The 22,058-nt window shown below is 38.6% G+C and overlaps 1 protein-coding gene across 2 annotated transcripts; it reads left to right on the plus strand.

Annotated features, from left to right (window-relative positions):
• Positions 1–509: 509 nt before the first annotated feature.
• Positions 510–20,641, plus strand: GYG2 (glycogenin 2). 2 transcript variants are annotated; one of them, XM_053971908.1, is made up of 9 exons: positions 510–582; positions 7,046–7,187; positions 8,920–9,094; positions 10,343–10,505; positions 11,022–11,148; positions 12,042–12,264; positions 14,523–14,663; positions 16,394–16,504; positions 18,250–20,641. In XM_053971908.1, exons 1-9 carry the CDS (start codon positions 510–512, stop codon positions 18,409–18,411), a joined length of 1,317 nt encoding a protein of 438 aa, XP_053827883.1. In that variant the 3' UTR covers positions 18,412–20,641. The 2 variants fall into 2 exon arrangements, with proteins under 2 accessions (XP_053827883.1, XP_053827882.1); XM_053971907.1 differs by lacking the exon at positions 510–582 and adding an exon at positions 1,070–1,312.
• Positions 20,642–22,058: the final 1,417 nt, after the last annotated feature.

Genomic DNA, 22,058 nt, shown 5'->3' on the forward strand with positions numbered 1-22,058 from the left:
AGTGGACCTTTAGGATTCTTCCAGGCTGTGAGAGAACAAATGCTGCAGCTTGGAGTGGCAATCTCTTGCAAATTGTTGGAAATGAAGTTTTAAATAGCTGAGTGGTACCACTAGGCATTTTTTCTCAGTGGCACACTACCTGAAAGTTATTGCCCTCTGCTACATAGATACTGATGTTCACAGCACATTTTGACACAAAAATGCTTCGGCTGAACCACATCAGCCTAAAATTACCTTGCAGAGTAAGGCTGAATTACATCACAATTACATGACTTCTAAGCTAGTGGCAAAAGCATACTGTGCAAGTAAATGTGCATTTATTTATGCACTTGTGAAAATATTTACAGCCCTCTGAATAGCATGAGCTTCCTTAACACTGAGAACGTCTCCTTGCTTATCTGCGTGACAAGTTATCAGAACGTGAGTATCTGTAGGGCTTACGATGGCACCAGGCAGTTAGGAGTAGACTCCCTTCATTCACGGTGAATCCCGTGTATCTTTGTGACCACATGCCACGCTGGAATCACCCTACTCATGCTGTGAGACCTTTTTCCACGCTCTGCCACCTTCACCATCACAGAGGTTGGTGTTTTCCTCTGGGCGCTGCGCGGCAGAGTCTCCCCAACCTGTGTCCCTTCTTCACGGGTTCTACAGATACTTGTGCGTGCAGGGGAGGCTTTGTCACAGCGGCTGCAACCCGGAGGGCACCCAGAGCATCGGGCAGGGGACGGAACGGGACGGGAGGGAACAGGAGGAAGGGGAGCGAGGCTCTCTCCCATCCCGGGGTGGGCGCAGCCGCGCGGTCGGCCAATGGAGCGGGAGCGCCGCTTCTGCTGGAGGAGCCGCGCCCGGCGCGGGGCAGCTGCGGGCCCGTGTTGGGCTGAGGGGCCGGGCCGAGCTCCGGTCTGTGCCCATGTCGGGCTGACCACTGGGCTGTGCGTGTCCAGGGAGAGGTGCCGGGCCGAGCTCCGGGCTGTGGCCGGTCGGGAGCGGAGCGCTGCGGGGCAGGGAGCGGGCGGCGGGAGCGTGCCCTTCCCGCAGTAAAGCCAGCGCCCGGAGCGGGGGCGGGGTGGGTCGTACCAACCCCCCCGCCATGGTCTCCGCCGCTAATGCCTTTTCTCTGCTGCTGCGCAGGAGTCCCTGCGAATGTAATTCACCTGCCACTGCCTCCAGCAGGAAGGAGGTTAATCCCATTGCGCGGTTTAGCGGCCCTCCCGCCTGCAGGTGAGGCGGCCGGAGCGGTGGGTGCCGCGGACCGAGCCCTGCCCTGCCCGGCCCGGCCCGGCCGGCCCCCGCCTGCCCAGCATGTCCGGTGAGTACCCCCATCCCGCAGCACCCTGCCCGGCTTGCCGTGAGCAGCCCCTCGGGGCTGACGGGGACGATCGGCAGCGCAGCCTGGAGCCCCCCGGGGATTTTGCCCTTCTCATATCATGTCCCGGTGCGGGCGAGGGTCTCTGGTGCTTTCTTATCAGCAGAGTGCTGTGCTTTAATGAGCAGCTCCAGAGGAGGATTTTAACTGTCTGGGTGGTGGAGGAAATAGGGGAACTCATTTACGTATTCTGCTTGTATGTACAGCTTGGCCTGCTTGGGTCTCTGCATGCTTTCCTGGTGGATCCCCAGGGTGACAGGCTGGGGCTGGCTGTCTCAATCTAAGACAGATTCCGAGAAACCTTTCTCATGCCCCTTCTTGCACAGCAGTGGTGTTGGTCTTAATGAGTTATCCTTAAAGCCATGAGGTGCTGGTTTTAGGGTAATCACAGGGGGTAGGTGCAGGTGCTGTTCTGGCTCTTGAACATACACAACTTTTTTTTCTCAGTTTTGGGAGCAGCAGCTCCCACAAATCTTGGTTTACTGAACCATTTGAAGGGTGTCAGTTATCTATCAGTCTGATGGATCCCAAGTTTGAATTCATCTATGTGGCACTTCAGCACTGGGAAGATGCAGAAAGTGAATCTGCAAATGAAAGGATTAGAGCATTGTAGTTTCATTTGGTTGAGGGTTTTTTGTTTGGTTGGTTTGGTTTTTTGATTTTTTTTATTTGATTTTTTCTTTTGGTTGAAAGGAAGGTATGGAAAAACTGGAAATATCTAACTTGATATGTACCATGAAGTCCCCTGTGCTGGCTCTGGATTTCTTAAGCAACTATTTCTAATAATTATTACCAATTATTACTAATTTTCAAACTGGTGTATTACTGTTTTGGGACTAGTTTTGAGTGTTATGTGTTAGGCTTGTTTGCATCTTATGATATTGTTGCATTTGAGTTTTCATGAAGATCATTTACCATCTGTTGAATAACAACATTGCAGAGTCTTGAAGCAGAATGTAGGTTTTTAACTGAAAGACACATAATAAAATCTACAAAGAACTGGAATCAAGTGCTCTTCCAACACAAGAGCAGTAATTCTGCCTACTAAACTTCAGTATTGTTTTAATAAGAGAGAATCTGGTTTTGAATGAGGCAGAACTTTATTAGGCCAAGAGAAATATTGTATGCCATTGAATGTCAATTTAAATTCTGTTATCAAAAGGTCTGTGTAAAGCGTTTCTTGTTTATCTTCATTAGTAACATCAATGTTTCTACTATTGGGTCGAAGAAAGCATGGGAATTAAAACTGCCAGCTGTCATTTGTTTACTAGGGCAAGAACTGCCTCTTTGCTGGAAACTTGCATAATAACTTTTGATAGGGCTCTGACTCAGGTTATTGTCTGACACTATTGTTCATTTTATCTACTTGTAATAAAATATTTCTTGATTGCTTATAAGGTTGTGGGTGTCAGGAGGAGCAGAGCTTTTCATTCCAGGATATGGCCTTGTTAGGCCAGAGAAGTGAGAAGCCTACAGCTTGTGTTCTCTTTTTAGCAGTCTAACACACCTTCACGGGGTGTTTCTGGGGGAAGATCCATAGAATCCTTCGTGTGGGAGAGGGAGTAACAGAATTGGTGTCAGGAAATGTGCTGTGATCTGGAGCTGTGTCATTGTCACCTGGGATTTCAGAGAGGTGCTTGGCTCAGTGGGTAAAGGTCGAGGCTGCAGCCCGCTCGTCCCACAGATTGTCTCTGGAGTAGAAGAGGGGAGGTGACAAGAGAGCAACAGATGGTATCAGGGAGGAATTTAGGAAAGTAGTTGTACAATATTGGTTAGTATGAATGGCACTGGGGACCTAACCAGCCTGCTGGAGACTTTTAGCTATTGATTTATCTGCTCTTATTTTTATGCATAAGATGACAATGTGTAATTTAGAATGTTCTTACAGGAAAATCATAACATAGGAGTATCTGGTCTCCTGTTGCCATTTTGCAGTGGGAGGCTTGGCAAATTTGAATTGTTAATTAGGAGCTACAGCTGAACTAAATTTATCATTCCTCTGTCTATCTGAGGAAATATAAAAATATAATTTAAAAGGTATGTCTAATGGATTATGAAAAAAACCTCCCTACCCTACTTAAACTTGTCTTGACATTGGAAAGTGCACTTGGGTCACTTGGAGCTTGTTATTATCAGTCACTCCTGATTCTCAAAATGGGTATCTGGTGTTTTTTAATTCTCTTTTTCTCTTTGAACGTGAAAGTGAGCACCACCCTGTCTGTTTGCTCTGTTCGTATTCTAAATAAAGCTTTTAAGTGCCCTAGAATTAGTTTCCACGCCTGTCAAAGAATTTTGCCTCTGGCAGTGTCATAGTTATTACTTCTTTGAATAAGTAGCATAAAAGTTGTGATCTTGGCTAAAAAAGCTGTTACAAGTTCCACATAAGATGACCCTGACTGTAGTGGTTCACATTACTTTTGCTGTCTCTTCTGTGCAGCTGCAGAGCAGATTCCAGAATAACTCAGTTAGTGAATTCTTTGACAAAGATCCTAAGAAAATATTGTTAGGTAATAAAACTGAGGTGACACTACTGATGATAATGACTTCTCAATTTGCATCATTATGTGCTTTGTGGTAATCCAGGCAAGACAAATGATCAGATTTATAAATTCATATGACAGAGTTTTAATGGGATTCTAAAAAAAACACTTTCTTTTCTCATAGTTCACTTATAGCCAGTGGTATTGTAATAGCCATAAGGATCTGCAACTTGAAAACAATTTGTTTGAAAACTTAATAGCCTAAATAGTAGGTGTTGTCCACAAAAAATCTTATTGTCATTCAGCACAAAGAATTAAAAATGAAAGATATGCTTACCGGTCTCCTTGACGCTTCAAAAAAAAAAAAAAACAAAAAAACAAAAAAAAAAACAAAACCCAAAAAAACCACAACCCCCCCCCCCCAAAAAAAAAAACCAACAACCAAAACCAAAAAAAAAAACCACCAAAAAAACCCCCCAAAAACCACCAAAAAACAGTTGCAATAAATTTAAATATCTACACCTCTGGCTTTCAAAATTAGATTTGCTCTTTTAAAGTCAGTGAGTGAAACTCTGTGTACAGTAGATTTAATGTGTCAGCTAAATGGAAACTTTCAGGTAAACCATTTACTTCCAAAAATGTATATGAAAACCTGACCCTTACTTTCAGTTATAAAAATAAAATGTTTACTTATTAGGCTATATTCCCAAGAATTTTATAAACAAGGCAAGATAAATAACACTTCTTTCTTGAAAGCAAGGATTAGATGAAAGGAAAAGTAATGATAAAAAATTTTTATTTTAATCCCCTAATGGATCCTTAATGAATTAGTGATGCCGCTGTATGATTTTAAAATCATTAGGATTTGCTTCTCTCTTAACACCAGAAACATTTTAATGTTAAATATTTTCAGTCAATAGTTTGATTATCTATTCAATTATCTCTATGATGGTTCACTGTATTAAGAAGGCTGTAACATGTATCCCACATCTGATTCTCAAAACAGACCCTTAGTTTCTGTGCTTTGTGAGGTATCAGCAAGAGTTTCTTGGAAGCAGCAGTTGTTTGGCAGTTTGCTTCCTTGTGGTTATGACCACAGAGGTACAGGGCAAGAAAGCATTTGGAGGATGTGGTAATTTTCCATACCAGTTTGCTGAACCATTTAATGAGCAGTTTGTGTATTTTCTATGTATTACTTAAGTAAAGATTCAGCTTCTGTAGCCAGAAGAATTTGGAAAAGTCATGTGAAGATTGTGCTCAATTTTGTGTTGTTATTTTAAACTGTATTTTAAGATTGGAACTCCCACTCATTTCACAATTTGTTTTTTTTATATATTAACCTAACTCCCACATTCCTCTCAGTAGTTGTTTTATTACCTTTCTTTGGCTGAAGATGCTTGTTGTCTAACACATAACTCCTTTGCTTTCCTGACCTTTTGCATCTTTTCAGAATAATTTTTTTCTGAGGTAGCCTTCAGCAGTTTTCTGGTTTACATTGATTTTTAGGGATGCTTATATTTATTCCTTTAACCCTCTGGGAAAACTGCAGTAGGAGCAGTTTACTTAATATCTGTTGTTTTAAAACAACTCCTTATTCACTGATTTCTGGAATACCTATAATTGGCTTGAGCTGTTATTATAATGGGACATTCGAAAGTTCAATTCTTCATTTGCTTTGTCTGGAAATTGTGATTAGAAGTTTTACTGGAGTTTACTCAGCTGTGAGTTATGCAAACTATTTTAAGTTTGGATGGATTATTTGGGGTTTTTTTGGCCAAGTCTGACACTTTCTGTGATTCTCCTGAGTTGCAGGGATGTGTGGCAATGTCAGCAAATATAAGGTACGTGTGCTTGAGATGAAGCTGGCTGGCTGGAAATAAGTGAAAAAGTAGGGGGAAAAGCCAGCACAACAGTGGGCCTGTGTTTTGTTCTGGATTTGGAGGATGTGAAAAATAAAAATGCTTAGTATCTGTTAGCTTATCATGGGCATCAACCATACTTTACTGCATAACTCGATGGCAGTTAGGGGCTCATTCATTTTGGCAGCCTCTGGCTGAGGCAGACATGAGGTCATTTGTTGAGTTCTCTGCAACTAATTCTGTGAGATTCTTTCCTAGTGTTTCTCACAGACCCTGGAAACTGTATGACAGGTTGTTTATGTTGGTATTGTTTGGTTGTTTTAATTGATTTAATGCAATTGCCTGTCCCTTAAGATGATGGTGGTTCTAAACAAGTATTTTAACACAAGTGTTTATTGAAGTTTCAGTCAAGCTCAGTGGAATTCCCCTTCATCTGTGTGACCTGCTCATCTTGTTCTGGTTAATTTTGCAGCCTAGTGTGTATCATCCTTCTGCTCCAAGGAGGCTGTTCACCTTGTTGAGTTATGGGTTCTCCCCACGAAAGCTCTGACAGTGGTGGTTCTGTCACAGGGCAGAGCTGAAGAAGCAGCCCCTTATGATCATGCCACAGGAGTGGTGTCTTTACAAAAGACATTTTCTCCTGTTACGCAGGAGTGTAGGTTGCTTTCTTTTTTATTGCAACTTGTTTCCTCATGTGTTTCCTGACAATAAGGAACCCTTCTAAATTCCCTGGAGTTACTTGATGTAGGAATTCTCAGCTTCTGGGAGGTGTACTGATCTTGGTAGGAATTTCTCTGCACTTGTTCAGCCAGCACCAGGTACCCCAGTACAAAGAAGGCAGAGCAAAAATAATGTTGGGTTGATTCAATGGCATTGTGGAAAGAACATTTCTGGCTAATACTCAACATCTTGTTCTTTTCCTTAGCTTTTGGCACTGTATAAACAAGAACATTTTCCTTGTTGGTTGTATTATACTATGTTCATTAAATATAAAATCTAAATATGTACAGATCAGCTTTTTTGACTGACATTGTGTTTCGGCAGTAAGACCTAGGGAATTATCTGTTTAAGGCTAGTGCAAAAATTTTATACCTGCTATTGTGTAAATCAGGCAAACAAAAATAATAAAAATCAGAAACATACATTCTGCATTCACATTCACTGGGTTTTCTATTCAATTGTGACTTTTGAGGGGAGTCTTATCACAGGAATGGTTGTTATAATCACAGTGTGGTTTTTATAAGCCACAGATTGTTGTTTATCTGGAGGAGAAGGGAGCAAGCTAAAAGGGCTTACTTTAAAGATGTAAAGTGACTCTTCTGAGTATTTTTTTTCAGTAACAGATCAAGCCTTTGTGACCCTTGCTACTGATGATGTGTACTGTCAAGGTGCTCTTGTTCTTGGACAGTCATTGAGGAATCATAAGACATCCAGAAAATTGGCAGTTCTAATTACTCCAGAGGTTTCCAGTGGGATGAGGTAAGTATGAATGTGCATTTGGAGATTTAAATAGTGAAAGAATAAGCAACAGCTTGAAAGATTTTAATAGGTTTCTGTGGATTTCACAGCATTATGCCTAGAACTTCCCTCTTGGCTAATGATTTCTAAGAGGAGTTTCAAATAACATCCATTATAAGCTCCTAAGCCTACTAAGAATTCACTTGCAGAAGTAGAGCTTGTGGCTGGAATTTGTCTTATAATTGAGAAGCTGAAAATTTGTAATTAAGCTTTTAGTGTCTTGCACTACTCTTGTTTTTCTTCCAGTTTTTTCTCTCTTAGAGGAAGATACATAACCAGCTGTGACATCAGAACTCTCCATAAACCTACGGGCTCAATTTCACCACACTAATGTTCTCTAAAATATTGGTGCACAGCTATCATGATAAGAAATTAGCGTTTTTTTGCTTTTTTGTATAAATCACTTTGCAATTTGTGTTGTGATTCTACAGGCACTGCAGAATAGCATTTACAGAAATCTTATTAAGTCTGAACTCAAGCCCTGTTATTTGGAGGGCCGTGACACTTGTTAAAAGGCATGCCATGCCATAGCAACTTAAACTCTTAGTTCTGCTGTGTCTTAGGAAGTGTGCAAGCTCCTGTTTTCTGTGTGCTATGTGAAGGTATTTGCAATGCATCTGGCTCAAGAAGTAAATTTTCACATTTTTGCTGTGACTGGATGCACAAAAATCTTTTTTTTACAGACTTTTGAAGTATAGACATTGTCAGAGCACTGTATTCCTGAGGGAATACTGTATCCATTTGATGCATGGGTGGATACTAAGTCTATAATTCTTTTCATGTCCGTTGAGTGGGAAGAAAAGCATTTATAATATATATTTTAAATCAAGGATAACATTAAAAAGAAAAAAAAAGCAGATCACTGAAATAAACTTCTAATAATCTGTACTTCATTTAGTTCTTTGCCAGTTAGTTCCTGTTCCTTGAAGATCAATCAGGCAAAAGCTAATGACCCTGATATCTAGACTTCAAACAGCACAGGCTTTCTTTTTCTGTGTTTTGTGAGGCATTGATGACTTAGATTATAATCGTCTAGTGTAAGTAAATAAGCTGTGTTTTAAAGACTTCTTTTTCTTGCTTCTAGAAGGAAAACTAGCTACTTTGGTGTTACCTATAGAATTCCCATGAAATACATGCACAGAAAAAAATATGTTTAGCTTAAAGTCTCATTTGAGATGCTGCATAATACTGAGGAACTATACATGGTGAGCAAGTATATATGCACCTTATACAAGGTGCAGTTTTGAAGCAGTGTTTACTTGGGCACAATAGGTACAAATGAGTGTGCTGGCAGTGCATGTTTCATCCTGTAAAATGCAGAGGGGACACGATATGGTGCTGTTCTTTGGAATCAATTGTGCAGGATGAATGCTGCTTTAATTTCTGTTGGTGTTTCCATAGGAGATAAGTGACTAGAATAAGGATTGTTTTTTCCTTCAAACAGCAGCTCTCACTTTTGAGATGTGCTGGCCCCCATAGTGGAGGAGACAATGTTTATGGCCTAATAGCTGCCTCTCCAGTAGGCTGTTTCCAAAGGCTTTTTCTCTTCTGACTTCTTACTCTAAGCACTCAATCTAGCTTTGGTTATTGTCATAATTAATGTCATGCTGTGTGTCACTGTTTTCATGCCTGAAGTGAACTCTGATGAATTTGTCTAAATCCCCTTCCTTGTCTCCACTGCTCTCTCTGGTAGGTCAGTCCTCAGCAGTGTATTTGATGACGTGATCGAGGTGGATGTGCTTGACAGTGCTGACTCAGTCCATTTGGCTCTGATGCAGAGGCCAGAACTGGGTGTAACCTTCACTAAGCTTCATTGTTGGACACTTACTCATTACAGCAAATGTGTCTTCATGGATGCAGACACTTTGGTGAGTGGAGAGGGAGCCATGGAAACATTTGTGTCCGTCTCTGATTGTGGGATGCTTCCTTGCCAGGCAGCCTTCAGGCCTGTGAAGTGACCAGATTTGCTGGCAGTCACAAGGTCGCAGGAGCTCCATCCCGGCACGTTTTAGCTATTTCTCACAGTTGTGCTGGCTGCATAAAAATAAATTCAGTTTGGAGAGTAGCCTCAGGACTGTCCTCAAAAGAGATCACAAACTCTATGTACTGGGTCTTCTGACAGAAGTTTAAAATAGATCTCTCTCAAATACTTTTGTTTGGAATTATTCTGTCAGAAAGGGAGGATGATTTTAAAATAGAAAAAAAAAAAAAAGAAGTTCCAAATATTAATTATTTTTTTTTTTTTTTAGTTTTTAGATGTATAGAGATAAAAATGGTCATAATTTTGGTGAGGACAATCATGTCAGCCTTCCCTTGTGCTTTCATGGCTCACTCTGAAAGACTGGCATGATTTTAATTTAATAGGATTGTATTTGAATTAGAAAGCAAATTAAGTTCTTCTTGAGGAGGAATGCTTATGATTTCTTGCTTTACATTAATGTTAAAGGAGGAAGGCAAATTTTTGTCTTTTTAAAAAATTAAATTAAGTAATTTTACTTGTAAAAGATTTTCTTCTGTTTTTCACAGTGGCTGTGAAAGGTGGGGGTCCTGACTTTCACTGACTGCATAGCTATCTTTCCACAAACTTTATCTCTTCCTTAACCTGATTGATTTTCCCACTTCCTTGTGAAGCTTAAAAGAAAACAGAAAAGCAAATCTCTGAACTTAAGTTACATCAGAAAACTGGCAGCAAGAGACAGATTTTCTACTACCTTTATTCAGTCTGTTGCTTACTAAAATGATTTAGATTCCCAATTTTCATTCAGTTCTGTTGTAGTTATCAAAAATAATGGACTATGGAAAGGTGAGTTAAGAAAGAAGGAAATAGTGTGTTTTCATGGTATAATATTTAAAGGGACCTTGGATGGTCTCCAAGCTTCATGAAATAATTTCACAGGCTTTGCATTTTATCAGAGAAATCATGGAGAATTACAATTAATGTTGCCTTATTATATCAAAAATAAAGGTTCTGACCTCTAGCATATTTTACAATGGCACTGCTTTTATGCTCTGCAAGCCATGTACTAGGCCAAACTATCAATTTACTCCATTGGTACTAATTTGACAATGTTTGCTCTAGACAAACATTTTTTTCATCTTTTCCTACTTTCTCTAAGGTACTTTGCAATGTTGATGAGTTGTTTGATCGAGAAGAGTTTTCTGCAGCTCCTGATTCTGGCTGGCCTGACTGCTTCAATAGTGGTGTCTTTGTGTTCCAGCCCTCCCTGAAGACTTACAACCTGCTGCTCCAGTTTGCTGCTGAACATGGCAGCTTTGATGGTAAGGAGCAAGAAGGCGTAAGGAATGAAGTGCAAGACAGTTTCCATGCTTCCTCTATTCAGGCAGAATAGGGGAAGGCAGGAGTTCTCTGGGCTCTCTATAAGAATTTAAGGTGCAGAACTTTGCCTTTTAGACTGTATTTAAGACCTGTTGACTCACTCTGGACTGTGCTTCCCAGAAAATGGCACTGAAGAGACATTATGTCTGAGTCTTGCCCAGTTAGTTTTGCTGTCTGGCTTAGGAGACAGAAATACATCTGATCTTCAGTCTTCTGCTCTGAAGGAGACCAGACACTATTCCTTCCTTCTTATATTATAATAGGACTTCATTTACACTGAGCTTGCATCAGAGTGAATCAGGTATTCACTTGTACCTGCTCATATGGCCATGTTTTCAAGTCCAAGTTGGAGTCCCATGAACACACCAATCTTAGTCCCCAGTCTCACTCCTATCCAAATTTTGATACAAATTTGAGTGTACATATATTATGGTAATACTGTTTTATGTATTCTTTAGGAGGTGATCAAGGCTTGTTGAACAGCTTCTTCAGCAACTGGGCAACAGCAGATATTGGCAAACACTTGCCTTTCCTCTACAACCTGAGCAGCAGCTCTGTATACACCTATGTTCCTGCTTTCAATCAGTAAGTAACTGTTAAGCTCTGTAGTTTGTTAAAGAACATCCTTTTGTAAGAGAGATTAATAATGACATATTGTGTTAATTATAAATTACAGTATCACAAATGATCTTATATAGAAACCATGCAATAGAAGCTTAAATTTGATGTGAATGTCTGGACATAGAGAGAGTCCCAGAGTTGGCTACACTGTCTTTTATGCTCTTCCAAAGAAGCTTCTTTCATTTTGACAAAATATAATTACTTTGGTATTAGTTTACTAGTTTACAAGTTTACTTTTAAGCTTGTTCCTTTGTTCTCAAGTAATTTATTAGAGAAACAATTGGCATTGCTTAAACTTTTTGAGCCAGTCCTTAGGTCCTTCTATGAAATGAAATTTGTGCTACTAATTATATGATTCCAGACAGCACAGTTGAGAATGTTATCTGATAAAGGGCAAGTTGGATTTAGGGTGTTGTGAATTTCTGTTCCAGTTGCACAATACACTCTTACTGGAAGATGAACTTAGGCCAGTGTATTAATATTTATTAGTAATTTTTAATATGGGATCAGTAATACCCAATTTTGGTGATTAAATATTTGAAGTGATATGTATTTGTTTGTGAATAGAGCATGAAGGAGGACTGGAAATAGTACTGCATGAGCCTGTCAGTTTCCTTCATGAACTTTTCTACTAGAATTAGCAGCTGGAAGCAAATGGCAATATAACTTTTTGTTTTCTGTATGTTAAACAAGATGAATTAAACCAGGAAGATAGAAACAAAATATTACTACATATAATCTCAAATGTGTTACTGTTGCAAAATGTTAAATTACCTCACCTGTAAGCATGTTTATTCTAGAACTTTATATAAGCTAAAAAATTTTTTTGCATAGACCTTTTTATTTGATCTCTACAGTTTTGGTAGAGATGCCAAAGTTGTTCACTTCTTGGGAGCAACAAAACCCTGGAACTACAAATACAACCTTCAAACAAAGAGAGTTATGCAGGATGGAACCACCTCTGGATCTTTTCATCAACTGTCATTTCTTGCCCTCTGGTGGAATATATACAGTGCCAGTATATTGCCTTTGTTGGAAAAACTTCAAAAGATGGAAGAATCAGAATCTGAGGAATGCAAGGTAACTGAGAAGGAGTTAGTGGGAATATGTTGGAATCAAAACCAAAAATTCTAAAAATTGGTAAAGGAAGAAATTATATGATGTGGTGGGCTGACTCTGGCTGGATTCCAAGTGCCCACCAAAGCCACTCTATCACTCTCCTTCTAAGATGGACAGGGGAGAGAAAATGTAAGGAAAGGCTCATGGGTTGGGATAAGGATAGGGAGATATCTCTCACCAGGTACCATCAAGGGTGAAACAGGTTGAACTTCAGGAAATTAATCAAATCTACCAATTTAAATCAGACTAGATAAAATTTACCAATTACCAATCAAATCAGAGTAGAGTAACAAGAAATAACCCCAAATTTGGAACACCGACCTTAATCCCTCAATTCTTCCTAGGTTCAACTCTGTTTTCTCTGACTCCCCCCACCCCCACCGATGGCACATGGGGATGGGGAATAAGGACTGTGGTCAGTTCATTACATGTTGTCTCTGCTGCTCCTTCCTCCTCCTCAGAGCTTGAATTCCTCACACTCTTTCCCTGCTCCAGTCCCTCCCATGGGAGACAGTCCTTCATGGACTTTCCCAACATGAGTCCTTCCCATGAGTTGTGGGATGCAGTCCCTCAGGGATTGCCTGTCCAGTGTGGGTCCCCTATGGAGTCACAAGTCCTGGCAGCAAACCTGCTCCACTGCAGGATCCTTTCTTCATAGGCCCAGTGGTCCTGCCAGAAGCCTTCTCCCCCGTGGGCTTTCCATGGGGTCACAGCCTCCTTCACACAACCTGCTGTGGTGTGGGGTCCACCGTGGGGTGCAGGTGGATCCATACTCCACCATGGACCTCCATGGGCTACAGAAGGACATCCTGATGCACCGTGGGATGCAGGGCTGTCTCTGCTCTGGCACCTGGAGCGCCTCTTCCCCTTTGTTCTTTGGTGACCCTAGTGCATGCAGGGTTGTTACTCACACATCTTCTCACTCCTCTCTCTGTCCAGTTGCAAGGAAACTCCTTCCTCCTTCTTTTAAGGAGGGTTTTCCTCCTTCTTAAATTTCATTATCCCAAAGACACTACCACCATCACTGATGAGCTTGGCCTTGGCCAGTGACAGGTCCATTTAGTAGCCAGCTGGCATTGGCTCCACTGGGTTTGGGGGAAGCTTCTAGGAGCTTCTCACAGAATCTACTCCTGGAATCACCCTGCTACTAAAACCTTGCCATGCAATTCCAATATGTATGGGAAAACTTAGTATCTGTTGGTTGGTAGTAGAAGTGTCCAAAGTAGCCATTTAGGAAGGATTTCTTGCACTATCTGCTTTCCCAAGATATCCTGCAGCCATCTTCTTTATTGATAAAGTTTTTATGGTAATGTATGTGCATACAGAATATGATACAAATTAGCCAGAGAAGGGATAATCTGGCCCATGAAACAAACAGACTTTTGTTTTTCTTGTAGCTAAATTGATATAGACCATCTAACTAGGTCTTGAACTGTAATAAAATTTACCTTTTCAGAACTACATTATAACTTGTTGTATGAGATCATAACAAATAAATCAGGTTTCAAAAGCAGCGTTAATTGCATTTAAGATGTTATGTACAGTACTCCTATGTCATCAAACATTTATTGATCTCTATGCTTTTTTTTTTCCCAAAGGAAATGCAGCAGTGTGCTTTTCACGAATAGAATAAAAAAATCTGTTTATAAATAGATAATTTCTTAGAGACCAGTAGCATAAATAAATGTGTAGAAGTACAATTTTTAATTTTGTATCCAGACTTGACAAATTAGATCCCATTTATGCATATGCAAATATTGTCTTAATGTCTTGTAATATTAAATTATTAACATAATTGAACTAATTGCATAGTCCTCTTAAGATCAGTTGAATGTTTACCATCAAAGCCCCAGAGAATAATTTGGCTTGTTAACCTCATGACAAATTGGAAAGCAGAGGAAGGAATAGGTAGTTTTTGATCTTATACTTTAATTTGCTTTAATTTTTAAGGCATTGTGTATTAAAGAAATATTTCAGCTATGGTAATTGAAGGTGGAAATACCTGTTAGATTTACCTCATAATGCTGGTGTACTTACGAGTGCAAAAAAAGCAAAAACTTAAACTGCAGCATGCTCTAAATCTAGGACCACATACTTGTTTTGCATTAAGTTATTCTTTCAATTATGAAAACCTCCTAAGGAGGTGCAACTGTTGTAAATAAGTTATTGCCGTCCTGAAAAAATGTGTTTCAGTGGTGAGATGTTCTTGTTTTCATTAGCATGCTTTCAATGGAGTTGAAGTTACCCTGAAGAAGGTCAGTCCTTACATGGCCAGCTCTCTACAAAAGCCTGAGCTCCCAGAGCAGACAAATGAAGTAAATCCCACAGCATGCTCACCCGAGGAACTTGCTTTCAAAGCTGTGAGTGTGTTGTATATTATTATATGCAGAAACAAAGTCAAATTATATACTAAGAGGAGATTCTTTCATTATGCTTCTGATCTGGAAAATGGTATCTTCAATTTAGCTGTAGTGATTGAATTTTCTCACTAGCATTAAAAATAATCTAAAGCCTATTTATTATCTTTAATCTTCAGTTATGCATGTATGATGTGTCTGGAAGTTGAAAGAGTTTGCTTTGCATTTTAGAAAGAGGTTGTTTATTCAAAGTTGTTAAATACTTAATCAAATGTAATGTAAAAAAATCTGATACCAAAGTAATTTTTTTAATATTAATATTTTTGTGAATTAATACCTTTTTTTTATGTTTAAAACTAGAATCCTTTCTATCATTCCTCTGCAGAAAGTTTTTTCCCCACAAGTGTTGACCCAGAAAACTGTTTCTCAAATTTCTGTGACTTGAGCAAAAAGGAGAGCCATGAAAAAAATCCACTGATTAATATTGCAGTCTTTCTGCTTCTTTTGTCACTTTTCTTGTATTTGTGTGTTTCTGTTGCACTGAATCTCCTTATTTTAAGCAGGAATTAAGTTGGACATAGTAGCACAATGCCTCTGCAGGTGTAAGTCATTACATATTGCGTGATAAACTGTATTACACCATGGTACAACTGGGAGAAAATAAAATTAGTGTTCTAATGTCATCTCTATTGTAATTTGTGAACTACACTCTAGAATGATGAAGACAACTTTCAAGATGTTCTTTCCTTCACTTCTTTAGGCTGTAGTTACTCTATAAAGTAAAACTCTAATTTTCCTTTCCCATTTCCACCCTGCATCCTCCCCCTTCTTCCCTTTCCCTTATGAGTGTGAAGGGGCTGAAGGAAAACTGCAAACCTTCCAGTTCCATAACTTAAGAATAATTTATTTGCAAATGATGTATTTTCTTGTATGCCTTATGCATCTGACTTTATTGGAAAGGAGTAAACTAAATAGGGACACATTATCAAGATGTTTGTTTGGGGTAAAAAAAAATCATGTTCACCTAAAGCAGTTTCATTAAAATTTCTATAGTATTTTAATTACTAGGATTGGCTTATCAGAAAACCATATTCAATGGAAAGTAACAGCCTGGTTCCCTTCTTACTTAAGAATACCATCGTTCCAGTTTTTGCTGCCCAGCTTCAATAGACTTGTGAGATTGTTTTGGGGGAAAAGACTTTTGAATGGGGTCTGTCTACTCATTTATGTTTTGCTATCAGTCAAAAACAAATATTAGGGACAATATATTTTGTGCAATCTATTTTACCACTGTTTTGGAATACTTTGTTCTTTTCTTATTTGAGCTTATGTGAGAGCAAGCTGTAATCCTGAAATGAGATTTTTCTTGTTGAAGTTTGGCCTCATGAACGGTAGGAATCATGAATGGTAAGCTTGCTTCCCAGGCTGTATGTGTAGTCACTGAAAAATGAGAGCCACTTTGAACCTATTTTAGGATGAGATGAGCTGCCCTCTGGAGGTATTTATCCTAGATTGATTGTAGTAAGAGCTTTGATTCAATGCCATTTTTGATAGCTAAAGCTGGGTGACTTGAATTTTCTTCTTGGCGATAATGTGCTTCCTTGCTTTCCTCCCATCCATTGCTTTACCCTCCCCCAAGACTGAAAGTGATTGTATTGTATTGTATGAATTCTCATGAAAAGAAAATTATGAGAAAATATTCTCCTAATAAAACCTCAGTGGCTGTATTTTAGCAACCTGTGTATGAAGTCGAACCAAGAGATTCTAACGTCCATCCCTCTGAGCCTGACAGACCTTCAGAACAACCTGTATTTCAACCTGCATTTCAGGAAACCTCAGAAATGGTACGTGTAGCTTTGTGCATTGAACATCTGTTGATAACTGCATGTGCATCTTTGCTGCCAACATAATTTTGGGAAAGCTCTACTAATTATAATGCAATGTGCAAATAAATTCCTTAATCTTTTAGCCATGTAATTCCTTAAGTGTTTCCAATACTGTGTTGTGATACCTTTCTAGTTTTCTTTTCAAAACTTTGAGTTTTTAAATGTGTGTTTTCCTGTGCTAACCTCCGAGTAATCAATGTATGGTGTTAATTTTAGTTCTCCTATACTAACACAAGCAAAGCTGTCTGGGTATTTTGTGTTTGTTAGTTCTGTTGTGTTTTGTTTTGTTGTGGTTTTTTTTACTTGCTGAAGTGATGTTTCCAAGCAAGTGGGAAGGGAACATGCAAGAGCCTAAGTGACTAGGCTTTCCTTTGTGATCTTGCACTGCATTTATAGATACTTGTACATGTGGGCAGTGTGACAACAGGGGCAGACTTGGTGTTGATGGGGTTGACAGGATGTTAAGGATTTGTGAGATACATAGCACAGCTGTTTTCCTAATGAGGTTTTTTGTAAGATTGCAAAACACTGTAGTGAAATACTTTAGAACTGAGAAGCAAAACTGTAGCTCCTGTGCAGCCAGGGGTGTTTGGGCCCCAGCTAAAATTCTTAATTTCTAAAAACATTACGATTCTGGTGATCTTGGTAATGGCTTCCAAAGCTGTTGATAAAACTTGCTAGTGATAAAGAAAGAAATCTTCGCACCTTACTGCATGTTGGTTGTTTGAAATACCTTACTTTGTCTTCCACAAGTCCTATGCCTTATCTGCCCCAAACTCACAGATGTAATGGATATTCCAGGGCATATAGGCAGTTTAAGACATTGATTCCTTCCCATTAATTCTATTCTGAAATGTTTTTACCTTGAATTTGTGAAGACTTCACTAGAAAGCTGCTCTTGTTGGTTTCAGTTTTGTTTACAACGTGAGATGGGTTGTTTTCCCATGAACCTCTTTGAGTAGTACTGAAAGCAGGTTTTTAGTGGCTGCCTTGATTAGCCCTTGTTATTTTTCATCTTAATTACGAGTTGTAATTGTTGGGATGTTCCTTTTTTTTTGCTGGCATTGGTCAATTGGGGACAGAGTTTTCCTTTTATGTGGTAGAAATTATCACTAATAATGTGTCTTCCATTTGTGCACCTATGATGACTTGACTTTGAACCAGCATTTATAATTTTGGAGTGTCATTCAAAATTAACTAGCTGTTGGTATAATGAACAGTGTCCATATTTTGAATTAATTTATTAAACAATGTATCTCACATCTGCTAAATAATATTGATCTCACTGGAGTTCAAATAAGACTAATTACCAAAAATTCTAGAAATGTATGTTCACATGAAAGCCTGTTAAAGACAAGATTTGAACAGGTAAATTATAAATTCTTCATTGTAGCAGGTATTCTACTCTAACCAGGCAGTATTTGTAAGATTTTCATTGTATTGTTGCTGAGTATGCCAAGATCTGAGTTAAGATCAGTAAAATAAATGTTTGATATGTTCAAAGATGCCATGGAAAGTAGTAAAACCATGGGAAAATGAGGTCACATAATCAAAACAGGAGTGAACATTTGAATATTGTTTATTTCATTGTCTTAACTTGCAGTATACAGTGCAGAAGTTTATCATTTAAGGTTTAACGTCACAATATTAAAAAAAAGAAAAACCAAATTACTGTTTTCCCACTCTTCTTCTTCTTCCCACAGAACGAGGTTGCACATATTGTTTCAGAGCTGTCTATTCACTTCAAACCAGCAAAACCAACTCCAGAAGATGAACGGAGAAAATGGGAGGAAGGGCGCATGGACTATATGGGGAAAGATGCTTTTGAACATATCAAAAAGAAATTGGATGCATTTTTACACTAAGACAGGGTGTACTGTTATGCCCATCTGATAGATTTCTTTATAAATGCAATTCTTGAATACTTGGCCGTCTTAACCAGTTTAGCTGTCAGCAGTTAGAGGTGATTATGGATCCTCAGACATTCTTGGGGGACCTTACCAGATACAGAATCAGGTATCAGGTTTTTATAGGTTTTTAACTGATAAATGTGCCTGGACTTTATTGTTACATGTGTCTCATCTTCGTTGTTCTCACACAGTGCCTTCTAAAGAATAATGAATGGTACCTTTCTGAGTATGAACTCTCATGTATTTATCACTCTTCCCTGATGCACCCCATCTGCAGGTACAGTCATGTGTAGGAAACATGTTGGAAGTTGAGATTGTTTTGGAAGTTGAACTTTTTCCAAACTGAGATTATTCCCAAAGTACATTCAGAAATTGCTCTAAAATATTTAAATATAAAGAACTTATTCTTGAAACCAAATTAACACCTTCAAGGGTGACCATGATGTAGACTCCAATACGGGAAAGAAGTGATGAAATCCTGGACTTATAGGAGTCTGCAACAAAACTTTTTAATTGGAATACATTTAGGATTAGAGGAACTTCAGACTGAGATCACTAGTGGATGCTCTACCCAGTTATAGGCAGCTGCTCAGCTCCATAACTAGTGTGAGAAAGCATGCTTTAAAACTCTTTAGGACAGATTGATAATGTATGTTAACCTTTTATATTGTTGCCATAGGATACTGATGCTTTTAAAGATATTGTAAGCTTTAGTTGCATATTCTGAGTTGTGTAGTCAGAAAAAGAAACACTGACAGTATGGTGTAAACCTTCTGGTGCTTTTTATAAATTTGTTTACAATACTTCCAACTGCAGCTGATAAAGGCCTTCTTTGGCTTAGCATTGTTGCCCCGTATTGCAGGTATTTTGAGTGCAACTGAAAACAAAATTGGCACTTGTTTTAGTAAACAGGCCCTTTGAAGATCTCTTAACAATAGCTGTGTGTGGGAACCAATAAATCTCTGAATTCTAAATTCCAGAAAAATATTTACTGATGAGACTGCATTATATTAAGGACACTTGTGGGGGAATGTTTTGTGTATTTGTGTACTTAACTTTGACTTATCTCAGTGAGTTTACTTTAACATACAAGTAAAATACTTTTTTTCAAAGCAAAAAACTTTTAAAGAAAGAGTCTTGACATTTATGCTAATATATAGATTTGACAGTTGTTTGTGACCTCGCTCAATAGTGGAATAAGAATTCTGCAGTGATGTTGCAGGACTTGAAACGTTTTTGTCTAAATACATCACAAATTTTGGCAGAGAGATACCTAATGAAATGTCTTGGGAATTCTGTCTAAAAGCAATGATGTACCATTATGCATAGATGCTAGCAGGAAAAACGGATAACAGGATAGGAGGGAAGAAGAAAATCTTATTTCTTTTTCCTCCTATCAAAAAGGATAAGAGGGTAGGGCAGGGAATAAATGCACAAATCAGGAAAGGAATGAAAGAGTCAAAAGGTCCCTTAAAAGAAGAAAAAAAATCTTTGAGTATCTTAGAATGACTTCCTAATGTTCAGATAAGTGAATTTGCTTTCACTTTTGTAGGATATTTCTGATTTTATCTCGTTCTAATTTTTCCTTAAACTCTTAAATGGGGAATCCCTCTGTTGAATACAAGCTTCTAGGTCAAGTGAGGTGTTTAGGGGAAGCAGAGAAATTGAGAACAGCTCTCCCTCTGCCTAACCTTGGCACCCTCGCTAACCTGTGTTCCTGGGTAGGTGACCTTCACACATTAACACGGGTAGGTGTGTTCTACCTCTTGGTGCTGTGGCCCAGTGCAGCAGCTGCAGTGTGCCCTTACTCACGTGGCATTTGGTTATCCCTGTTTCTTAGTGATCCTCATGTACTTCTGAGAAAGTCCTCTGTTTTATAAACATTGTTGCTAATATACTCCTAACAGCTTTTGAAGACTATATAAAGCTGTAGCTATCAATGTGAACTCATGCTTCATGCAGCTGTACTTTTTATATTAACTACTAGATCTTATTTCAGATAATGGAAGAAAAGTTACTGATATGAAATCAGTAACTGAAAGATTTTAGAAATAGACATATGAATTTAGTCAAATGTGTCATTGAGTACATTTCAAACTGTTAATATGTACAATGGTACTCTGTATGGCTTATACAATGTTTTGCAAAGAATTGTAGTACAATACAATAATGGAAATAAAAGAAATGGAAAAGACATATGAAGTCATGTGCTTATCAGATGATGAACAGATATAGGTTGTTTATATTATGCCAGGGAATATTACTTGTGAATAACTAGTTACTTTAATTTCTTTTAAAAATTTTATTTAATTGCTTTTGAGACATTAGCATTACCTGCTGAGCAGAATTAAAAATTGAGAGTAATAATTATTTCTACAGACATACATAATTATAATATTTAGGATCTCTTGAGTTAGCAAACAGTAGTTGGTTTATTGTATTTAATGGAAAAGTATAGCTGTTAAGAGCCCTGCCCTAATTTTTGTGTCCTGTCTTCACACACAAAAGATTGAACTAGTTACTGGCAATGTAGTGTTGCAGTGGCTTCTGGCACACAGCTGCTGCCACCAGGGTGTGAAAAGGGAGAATTTTGTATGTGAATCCAGTGCTGTGCTTCCGACAGCATCCTGGGCTTTTGTGGCCATCAGTTCTGAAATCCTGGGTCACAGGCAGGTCTGAGGGGTATTATGGGCTGCCTGCAGCCATGAACCACAGTGCTGAGTCGAAATGTGTCTTGAGAAAAAAAAACCTACCAAGCTTCATCTGAAATTTTTTTTCCAACATTAAAGTGTGGTATAGCCTCAAGTATTTTAAGGGTAAAGAAAGTTAAGAAATATAAGCTTTTTGGTGGCACTATTCATCTTTAAACAAGGCCAGACTATGACTTACTGTTGTGGAGTAGATTTTGTGTTTAGAGAGGACAACTTGTGTTTAAAACAAAACATGTTAATTATTCTGTCATTTGCTTGGAGTCATTCACAGCTTTTTATTTGCCATACAACAATTTTTTGGGTGCTCTTCATGAATAAGAAGGAGATAGTGTGGGTGTGCCACAAGGAAAATTCTTGAAAATTTTTAGACATGTGGGTTAATGAACTTTCCTAGCCTACAGGAAAAGGAGATTGGTGTTCTTGAAATATCCCTTTATTTACTCTCTAGTTTTTGTGAGGATACTTCCATCTGGGTTGTTCTTGGGGAATAAGTTTTCTTTGTCTCTCTATATCAGTCAGCTCACAGCAATGGTTTTTCTGAAGCTGGTACTTGGAAAAAATGCTTTGTTTTGTTTGGGTTTCTTCACCTGGATTTTTCTATCCATGAATTGGAGGCTGGGTTAGTAGCAGGTGCTCGAGACATTTGTGTGCTCCTATAAACAGCTTGGTTTTCACCAGTAAGTCTGCAGTATGACTGTTTATTTCTTAATGGATATTATTCTGTTGCTTTCCTAATCTAAACTGTTTTGATTCCTATGACTTTGAACATAACATTAAATGGACCTGTTTTCTTAATTCATATCTCATTAATTCAAATCTCACATTCCAGTTCCACACACACACACACACACACCCGTTTTCTTTTTATTATTTTGAGATTTTATTTCTGTG

The sequence above is a fragment of the Vidua macroura genome, chromosome 2 (genome assembly GCF_024509145.1).
Source record: "Vidua macroura isolate BioBank_ID:100142 chromosome 2, ASM2450914v1, whole genome shotgun sequence".
NCBI lineage: Eukaryota > Metazoa > Chordata > Aves > Passeriformes > Viduidae > Vidua > Vidua macroura.

Excerpts from the sequence above, each read along its gene's own strand:
- GYG2 (XM_053971908.1), top strand. The coding sequence starts at position 510 with ATGCCACGCTGGAATCACCCTACTCATGCTGTGAGACCTTTTTCCACG. Across the intron at positions 9,095-10,342 it reads TCATGGATGCAGACACTTTG|GTACTTTGCAATGTTGATGA; the intron begins GTGAGTGGAGAG and ends ACTTTCTCTAAG. Across the intron at positions 12,265-14,522 it reads CAGAATCTGAGGAATGCAAG|CATGCTTTCAATGGAGTTGA; the intron begins GTAACTGAGAAG and ends TGTTTTCATTAG.